General features: G+C 43.6%; 1 protein-coding gene across 1 annotated transcript; it reads right to left on the bottom strand.

Moving 5' to 3' along the window:
* Nucleotides 1-1,173: 1,173 nt before the first annotated feature.
* On the bottom strand, nucleotides 1,174-2,133 carry LOC137149782 (olfactory receptor 14I1-like). The gene has a single exon (XM_067543380.1). The coding sequence runs from the start codon at nucleotides 2,131-2,133 to the stop codon at nucleotides 1,174-1,176; it is 960 nt and encodes a 319-aa protein (XP_067399481.1).
* Between the last annotated feature and the right edge of the window lie 8,001 nt (nucleotides 2,134-10,134).

Here is a 10,134-nt window from a genome sequence, read left to right as displayed (position 1 = left end):
ATGGAATCCAGATTTGGTCTCATTAAAATGAATGGTGGAGTCTCCATCCATAGAGGTTTTAAGGCCTGGCTTGACAAAGCCCTGGCTGGGATGATTTAGTTGGATTGGTCCTGCTTTGAGAAGGGGATAGGACTAGATATCTCCTGAGGTCCCTTCCAACACTTATCTTCTATGATTCCATGATTCTATGAGTTAGTGTTTCTTTAGAAAACACTGGGAAAAGTTTCTCTTCAAAGCAGTCTTCCCACACAGCCAGACTGACACAGATTTTACATAGAGAATGTGGGTGAAGTAAAATCTTTTATTGGACCAGTTTTTCTAGATGAGAGAGATGAGCTTTTGAGCCACACAGAGCTGGTAGGGTCTGGGAAATAAGAGTTCTGTGTCGCTTGAGAAAGCTAATCTCTCTCATCAGAAAAAGTTGGTTTAATAAAATATATTACCTCACCCACCTTGTCACTCTAATATCCTGGGACTGACAGAGATCCACTGCATACAGCTTTGACATATTCATTGAGGGTTAAAATAAGAAATAGACACCACCTGAGTTTATTTGTCCCTCAACACATCATCAATAACACAATAATATCCCAACAGTATAATCATTTCAGGAGGAACGTGGCCATTATCATTGTGGGGAGAAAACCTACAGCTCTCTCAGAAAACCCCATTAAAGAGAAAACGTATTGGAAACCTCAAGAGAAGTCAAATATTGAAAATCCTGTCTAACCAAACACTTATAATCTCTCCAGGACTTCCCCCTTCCAAACCCACCTGCAACACAGATACAAAGAAAACTAACAAACAACTAAGGAAAGATAAATGAAAACTGTGACTAATGAACAAAAACCAAAGAGAACAAATGTGCTCATATCTCTGTCAGAGTTTTTATCCTTAAAAATTAAGAAGAGCCACAGACCACACAAAGGATTTTGCTATGGTTAATAGGAGCAAGGTGATGGGTAGCAGTACATGATAGATAGATAGATAGATACCAATCTTAATTGCATTAACGTATAACTATAGTAATTACTTTTTTCTTGAGTATTGTTTTCCTGGATTTTTACTAGTGTTAAAACCCAATTCCTCATAAACAGATTGCACAGTATACTCTCAGGGAGGCAATAACATCATCAGATGATTATATTTATAAAGAAACACTGAATGAAATTGCTACAGAAGGAGACATGTGGACATTTTATTCTTGCTGAATAACCTCCAACACATCCATTTACTCAATGCACTGTTGATCTCCTTGTTCCTCATGCTGTACATGATGGGATTCATCATCAGAGGCAACATGGAATAGAGAACAGCCACCAAGAGATTCAGACCTGAGGCTGAGCTGGAGGTGGGCTTCAGGTAGACAAAGGCAGCAGTGCAAACTAGCAAGGAGACCACAGTGAGGTGAGGGAAGCAGGTGGAGAAGGCTTTGTGCCGGCCCTGCTCAGAGGGGATTCTCAGCACTGTGGTGAAGATCTGAACATACGACATAGTTATGAAAACAAAGCAGCTTAAGGCTAAGCACATACTAAAGACAATAACTCCAACTTCACTGAGGTAAGAGTCAATGCAGACCAGCTTGAGGAGCTGGGGGACTTCACAGAAGAACTGATCCACCGTGTTGCCTCCACAAAAGGGGATTGTGAAAGTGTTTCCGGTGTGTATTGCAGAGTTGAGAATTGCAGTGATCCAGGCACTGGTGGCCATTTGGACACAAGCTCCGCTGTTCATCACCATCTCGTAGTGCAGTCGTTGGCAGATGGCGACGTATCTGTCGTACGCCATGATGGTCAATAAGGCAAAATTTGCTGAAGCAAAGAATAAGAAAAAAAAGACTTGGGCGACACATCCGGAGTAAGAAATGGACCTGCTGTTCATGAGGGAATTGACCATGGATTTGGGGATGATGACGGAGATGGAGCCAAGTTCTAGGATTGACAGATTCATCAAGAAGAAGTACATGGGGGTGTGAGGACGATGGTTGAGGGCTATGGCTGTGACGATGAGAAGGTTCCCCACCAAGGATGCCAGGTAAAGCACTAGAAACACCACAAAGTGTAAAATCTGCAGCTCTCGAACATCGGAGAATCCCAGGAGAAGGAACTCGGTCATGCTGCTTTGGTTGGACATTTTTTCCTCAGTCCATTGTGTGATGGCTGTGGAGGGAATGAGACGGGCAGTGGTTAGGATTAGAGTTACAAAGGGAATGGACTGGATTCTGCTTTCCCTGAGATCTGATTGTATGAATGTCAGAGGTGCACAGCACTCGTCGTTTACAATGATTAGGTGTTGTCAGTGCTCCTCAGGTTGACAATCAATCAGTCGTGTTATCACACTGGTGTACATTGGATTGGCTCCTTTAAAATCAATGGAGCTTTGTTACTTGTTCTCATCTGAGTCTGTGTCTCAAGGAGAGGCTTGTTCAGATGCAGAGTGAAGGATGGAACAAAGTAAAATCCAAATCCAACAATCCTCGCAAAGAACCTCACACCTTGGCCATGAAGCTGATAGACTAAAACGCCAGTACCGCTGATTCCCAAGCTGTAGGGCAATATGAAGTGGACTCCGCCAGCATGTTAAGTGGCAGCTTTTCTCCCCCCAGCTCCGTGCCTAGACAGTTGCTGCCTGCTTCCCAACTAATTTACAGCACCAAATCCCAGCTGCACTTCTGTCTGCATGTAACAATGGGCCAGTCTCATCCCTCCATTACCACTCTGTTGCATTGTTCTCTGTGCTGTGTGGTGCAGTGGTTGCCAGAACACTTAGGTTCTGTTCCCCTCCCTCCCTTTCTTTGTCTTATCTACTAGGGCTTCAAGATTTTTTGGTGAGGGGCCCTGGTCCATAATTTAAAATGTATTGTGGCCCCTAGTGGGATTTTCAGAACCATCTATGCACTGAACCACCCTTGAAATCAATGACATTTACGCTCCTAGGTGCTTCTGATAACCTCACTGGGTGCTTAAATACCTTTGGAAACATCACCCCATGTCTCGTTATGTGTACGTTCTGCACACCCATCTACGCTCAGCCAGCAACAGTCTGGAGCTCAACCAAGAGGTAATTCTCTTCCCTATCAGCTCCTATTTGTCCTTGAAAGGGGTCAGGATAGACAGGCATTTGCTGCTTGGTTCAGCTCAAACCCAGCATTTAAAGGGGCTAGTCCATATAAAATATTCTGTGTGCTCTATCAATTTTACTAGTTCTTCAATTGTTAGCTCCTGGCAACTATCCGTTTGAAAGAGAAGTCACACAGATGCAATAGAATAAATGGGTTTGAAATCAAGAAATCTTATTGTTCCCCAATTTTAATTAAAGTTTAAGGCTGGGTGGAAATTTTCAGCTGCATTATTCTTAAGGGGGATTGGGTTTTCAGCTAAACAACAAATCTCAGAATCTGTCTGCTTTTCTCCAACTTTTAGGGATTGTTTTGTAAAGAAACTGAAAACTCAAAAACAAAATGTTTTCAGTTTTGTGATTTAAAAACCCTCCAGTTTTTAGCAGAAAGTTTTCAGTTGCCAAAGCTTAAAAGAAAAAGGAAAGGATTTTGGGTACTCAATGAGAAGTCAGAATTTTCCTGAAGGGTGGAAAAATTCCAATCAGCTGATTGAACTGAGAGTAAAAGTCTTAATGAGTTCATATAGCAATTCATATTTATCATCTTAATTTCCCCCTGTATTTTGAACCCCCAACATATTTAATTGAAATAGCAAACTTACTGTACAGATCCTTGTGGATTTTTCCCCAAGAGGTGATGTATCCAGTCATCCAGCACCAGGATTTGTTGATCAATATCTATCTCTATACCAGAATCTAGAAACTGAAGGCACAGCTATCTGAGAATCCTTCCCCCTCATTCTAAGGACTGTCCTGACAGAACGAGACTCAGATGTGCCACTCTCCGCAGATGAGCTGTGTGTAGGAGGTGTGAGCTGCACTGACATTAAAGGAACGATGCTGCAGGAAGGCAATTTATCCACGTCTGTTTGCTAAGGCTAGTGGGACTCACTCCCTGGAGCCCTGCACGGCTCAGAAGCATAGGCCCAGAGGCAACAGTTTATCAATGGCTTGATTTTAAAGCCATTACGATCCTCTAGTCTGACCCCCCAGCCTGCCACAGGCCCTGGGATCTCCCCCAGAGTTCCTTGGCTCCAGGCCAGGTTCTGTGTTATCTGTGGGCCTGGATTACAAAGGGATTTTGGCACCTAAAGATGGAGAAAGGCGCCTAGTGGGATTCATCAAAGCTCATGGCAAAGTCCTGATGCCATCCAAGGGGAGTTAGGCACTTACCCTGCTTAGGTGCTACTGTAAATTCCACTAGGCTCCTATCAACTTCTTCAGATGCCTGCGCCCCTATGTATTGCTGATCTAGTGTCTATTTTCATCTCACTGCTCCAGGGCAGGGGCTACTCTGCTTCCTACAGCTCTTCTCCACAGACCCCTTTAGAGGGATCCCTGATGTCTTCCCAACTGTCACAGGGCCCTGGCCCTTCAAGGGGCAGGCCACCCTGTTACAATATCTTTGTACAGGGCCTTGCACCAGGGCTGTGGTTTTTAGGGGCTATTGCAATATACTTGTTTTGTAAGAATGAAAATGGACGTCAATGGGTTTACGTCGCCTTGGGGCACATTGGTTTGGTGTCAGCTTTTGGTAACTAATCTGACCTGCAGCAGACTTAAAACTGCCCAATCAGATTCTATTGTATAACATGGGAAAGAACCAGACATGATCATCTCATTAACGATTGCAGCATAATATGTGTTAATTACTATTGTTTATTTATATTGAAGACTCACCAACTGTCGATCCTGCTGTGCTAGGCGCTGTACACACCCATGACAAAGAGATGTTGTCTTTCATTAAAGAGCTTATAATGTCTGTATAAGGGGAGAGAGAACAGATGGATATGAGAGACCGGTGGTATAACAATTGTGAGGTGACCATGATAAGCAGTTGTCTCAACACTCCAGCTGCTTACCCCCTGTTGACTGTTTTGCAGAAGTATGCACAAGAGGGCAGAGTTAAGGATACCTGTTCATGTTTTAGTCACTAAGGAGGGAATATTCAGAGAGGCTTACAGGAGTTAAGTGCTTACCTCCCATTAAATCGGGAACTGGGCACTCCTTGGCAATTCTTTGAGAAATAGCGGGTGACCTTTTAGTCAACAGTTGTTCTCATGTAATTAAAGACTTTATCATAATGCAGACCCAAAGGAGCACAGTCAAGGGGTGTTGTACATATTACTGTATGTCACTGGGAAAGCAAAAATTACTGTAGCTTTGCATACACAGAACCGGGCAATCGGCATTTGCGGTGCCAGGCAGTGCAAGCTTCTTGTTCAAGGCACTTAAAGAGACAGATTTATTGTCTTTGAAATGAACCAAAAGAAAATCTTGGATATTTTTACTTGAGAAATGTTTTCATTTAAAAAAAACCCAACAATTTTTTTAAAAATGGCAAAAAATGAGAATTCCGCAGGGTTTCAGTGAGATGGGCTGGTGTGTGGTTTTTTTTGTTTTTTTCCCCCTCCAAATTGTAGTCCAAAAAAAAAGAAAAAAGAAGTTCAAAATAGATGTCTCCCTAGGGAACGTGCTGTTTGTTGAAACAGCCATTTTTCATCAAGAAATGATGAAGAAATCAAGAAATCTTTTGAACATCAAGAAACGTTTTGAATTAAAAAAAAAAATCACATCCAGCGTCTAAATTATTTAGTATGAATTAATTGCACGTTCACAGTGAGAACAGCTAGTAGATGAGTGGGACTAAGCTGTTTGAGGCAGTGTGGCCTAGTGGACAGAGCGTGGGATGGAGTCTTGGGAAATCTGTGTTCTATTCCCAACCCAGCCACTTGCCTGGGCAAGTCACTGCTGCGTCTTGTGCCTCTGTTTCCCCATATACAAAGTGATGATAATGATTCTAATCTTCCTTCGTTAAGCATTCTGAGATCCACTTATGAAAAGCGCTGTGTAAGGAGCAAGACTTTATGGAATCATAGAAGATGAGGGTTGGAAAGGACCTCAGGAGGTCACCTAGTCCAAACCCCTGCTCAAAACAGGACTAACCCCAACTAAATCTTCCCAGCCAGCTGTAACAAGCCAGGATTAATGGGTGTTGGCAGAGCTTTGGGGGCCATGGAGGAGCCCAGGACTGGGATAGCAGGAGGCTGCAGGTTGGCAGAGCTGTGGGGCAGGCTGTGACATCCAGGGGACTATAGAGTCAGGAGTGAGGTGCACGTGTGTGTGTGTGTAAACCCAGACATTAATAGCATTAGGTGGAGTGCGGCTTGTGGGTTAGGGCTGAGGGCAGAACTGGGGGTCATGGGCAGGGACAGCAAAGCCTGTCAGGATCCAGGTACATTGGCTGATCTCTGTCACTGAGGCCTACAATCCTGGAATTGCCTTTCATTCACTGCGCCTGGGCCGTGCTGCCTTGGCCAACCGAGTGGGACTCTCCACTTTGTTTACATGTCCATTTCACGGCATTCCTTCCTCCCCTTGCATTCCCTCACTTGGGAGGACTGGTGGAATTTATGAATGAAAGATCACCTTTCACAGGGGCTGGCACAACTGGCGTGACCCCTTTCCCTTTACACATCAGGGGCTGCTTGCCAAAGGAACAAACCCTCCCTTTCCTTTGTCTAACTTTAATCCATGCCTCTGACTTTCTTTTCTAATCAGCCCCGATGAGACTGCTGCCGAGACCTGCATTTCTCGAGAACGTTTCCATTCTAATGGCCCATCGTGGGACCCATTAAAACAATGAGTAACTTTGTTTCAGCTACTGACCTTTAGTTCCTTGAGAGGTTTGACAAATCTCCTGGCACTACCCAGGTCTCAGCTGAGTGTAACATTTCTCAGAGCGCGGATTAAAGCATGTGGAATTATAACAACCTGTGTGGCCTTCTGTAAATCTCTACAGCAATGGGTGCTGCATGGCTAATAGGAGAGATTTATTTTTAGAAGCTGTGTTGCTAACAGGGATGGTTTGAATGAGCACATAGTGAAGCAAGGCTTTTTTAAAATTAGTTTTATCATAAGCAAGCGTTAATGAAGTTAACATGTTTCAAAAGAAATTGATCAGGGTTCCTTCATGTTGAGCAGCTGTCACTGCAGATCTGTGATCAGGCCTGTAGAAACAGTGGCATCCTTAAAGTCAAGCACCTTACATAGTATGGACAGACTCTTCTTCGATCAGTCACCAGGGACCAAAATAGCTGTTCTTAAAGTATGCTGTCCTTAGCAGAATGTTATAGTCATACTGAAAAACCCTCGTCAGCTCCAATTCCCACCTGCTCTGACTGTGAATTAGCTGAAAATGGCACTCGAAGCAATATATATCAGTTACCAAAATTCAGGATGTATTTTTCAATTGAATTGAATGTCCATGACTGTGAAATGTACCCACTCAGTAGCCCCTGCCTACATAAGAATGGCCAGACTGGGTCAGACCAATGGTCCATCTGGCTCAGTATCCTGTCTTCTGACTGTGGCCAAAACCAGATGGATCCAAAGGATTGAACAGAACAAGAACACCCAGAGCATGGGTTAGATCCTTGACTCTCTTGCTAATTATCATTGATGGCCCGTGTGTAATTTGTTTTTTAATCCAGTTACACTTTTGGCCTGCACAACATCTCCTGCTGATGAGTTACACAGGCTGACTGTGTGTTGTGTGAAGAAGTACTTCCTTTAGTTTGTTGTAAACCTGCTGCCTCTTAATTTCATTGAGTGACCCCTGGTTCTTGTGTTATGTGAAGGGGTGAATAGTACTTCCTGATTCACTTTCTCCTCACCATTCATGATTTTATAGACCTCTATCATGTCCCCCCATAATTGTCTTTTCCCAAGCTCAAAAGTCCCAGTCTTTTTAATCTCTCCTCATATGGAAGCTCTTTCACAACCCTAATCATTTTTGTTTCTCTTCTCTGTGCCTTTTCCAGTTCTAAGCTATCTTTTTTTGATACAGGTGTGACACTGGCAGACCAGATGACAGTTCATAGCAAAGCCCCAGGTCAATTCACTTGTATATTAGTATAGGTCAAAGCTATTGGTAAATATGTGAATGTAATTGGTGTTTTAACTTCATGAAAACTGAAATATGGAATGATACATCATTGTTTCACGTATCTATATCCTGTTATAATGTAATAGCAAACATTTACATTGTGTTTAGCCCTGTAAATAAATAACTCATCAAACAAGAAAGAAGTCTTGTGGCATGCAAATAAAGAACTTTAACAGAAAAGTGCTAACTTCAAAGCAAGCAGTCATTGTGTGTGATGCTCTGAGGTCAAAGACTCTAAATTCATTCCTTACTCTCCATCTTCAAAGGAAAAGCCCACATGGGTAGTGACACTGTCAGCTTGTTTTCTGTGAGAAGAAACTATGAGAATGACTTCAAGGAAAGATCCTTCATCTCTAGATTCCGACAGAGAGGAATAACTGAACGAGAAGACAGAGATCCCCAGAGTTATTCTGGGTAGCTCTGAGAAACTTTTGGGAAACTGGAAGATAACTTCAGAGAGGTAGCCGTGTTAGTCTGTATACAGCAAAAACAATGTGAGACCCATAGCACTTTAAAGACTAACACATTTCTGCAGGCATAAGATTTTGTAGGCTGCAACCCACTTCTTCAGATGCACCTGATGAAGTGGATTGCAGCCCACGAAAACTTATGCCTGCAGAAATGTGTTAGTCTTTAAAGTGCTACAGGTCTCTCATTGTTTTTGGAAGACTACTACATCTCTGCTACCATTTGGAATTGCAAACTGTGACTCACCTGTGCATATATTTTACCTGCTTTAACCTCTCATTAACTCTCATTCTTTTTTTCTTAGCTAATAAACCTTTTGTTAGTTTACTAGAGAATAGGCAGTTAGTGTTGTCTTTGCTGTACCATCTAGGGGACCAGCTGATCTGGGGTAAGTGACTGGTCTTTTGAGAAGGGGAGCAACCTGAAACCATGTGATTTTTGGTTTAAGTGATGGTGTATCACTAAGTCCAGTTTGTCTGGGTGGCAAGACAGACTGGAGCATCTAAGGGGACTGTCAGTAACTCCATGGTAAGACTGGTACAGTGATCCAGGAGTTTACGTTTGTTACTGGCTTGATGAAATCTAACTATAGAACACGTCACCAGCCAGAGGTGTCTGCCCTGGTTTTCTGACAGTCTGCCCTGAGATCGGCACTCCCACTTGTGAGCCGTTTCAGACAGCGTGACAATGGGAAAGCCAGAACTGCACACAGTGTTCAAGGTGATGGCGTGCCATAGATTTATATAGTGTCATTATACTATTGACTGTCTTATTATCTATCCCTTTCCCAATCATTCTTAACAATCTGCTGCAGCACACTGAGCAGATGTTTTCAGAGAGCTATCCACAATGACTCCAAGATCTCTTTCTTGACAGCCATCCTAGCAATTGGCAGGCAAGCTGCCAAGTGCTCTGGCTGCCCTGGTCCCAGGAAGCCTACTGGACAGTTAGCACCATTGTCTCCATCGTAATCCACTTGGTGGGCAGCCACTCCCCCAACTCTCCAGGCAACCGTCTCCTTGACTACCTGGGTAGCCATCAACCCGACTCCTTAGGCAGTCCAGTGAACCAGTGGAAAATTTCCCTTGGTTCTGTGGAAGAGGAATTTTTTGGTACTTTCCTTCCTGTGAACAACTTTGAATTTTTCACTTTTTGTCTGTGGGCTGCCGACTTTGGATGAAAATTTGTTCAAACAGCCACAGGAAGGACATTCTATTTTCCAGGCAGCTATAACCCCTGCCTTGTTCACAGATGTGCAATCAATGGTGCACCAGACCTATTGGAAAAGAAGGGATAGCCTGGTGGTGTCAGGCCAAGACAACTGGCTTCTAGTCCTGATTCAGCTACAGATTTCTGAAGCAGTGTCTGGATGCCAAAAGTGGGTGCTTTGGGCCTTTGCTGGGGATGTGGGTGAGCTTTGTTCAAATCCCTGCTCACCCTGATTTGGAGCAGGTAACCCAGATCTCCTCCAGGTGAATGTCCTAAGCACCCAGCTGTTCTGGGGTGGGGGGGTCTCATTCTTGTTCTTTGTGAACAATTTGAGGAGATCTTAGTTTCATCCCAAGACAGAATGGGCTGGGAAAGCTGTTTCCCACTCAGCG

Source organism: Emydura macquarii, unplaced genomic scaffold, assembly GCF_026122565.2.
Source record: "Emydura macquarii macquarii isolate MOO-44397 ecotype Brisbane River unplaced genomic scaffold, CSIRO-AGI_Emac_v2 contig_829, whole genome shotgun sequence".
Lineage (NCBI taxonomy): Eukaryota > Metazoa > Chordata > Testudines > Chelidae > Emydura > Emydura macquarii.
This window is presented reverse-complemented; position numbering and strand designations above follow the sequence as displayed.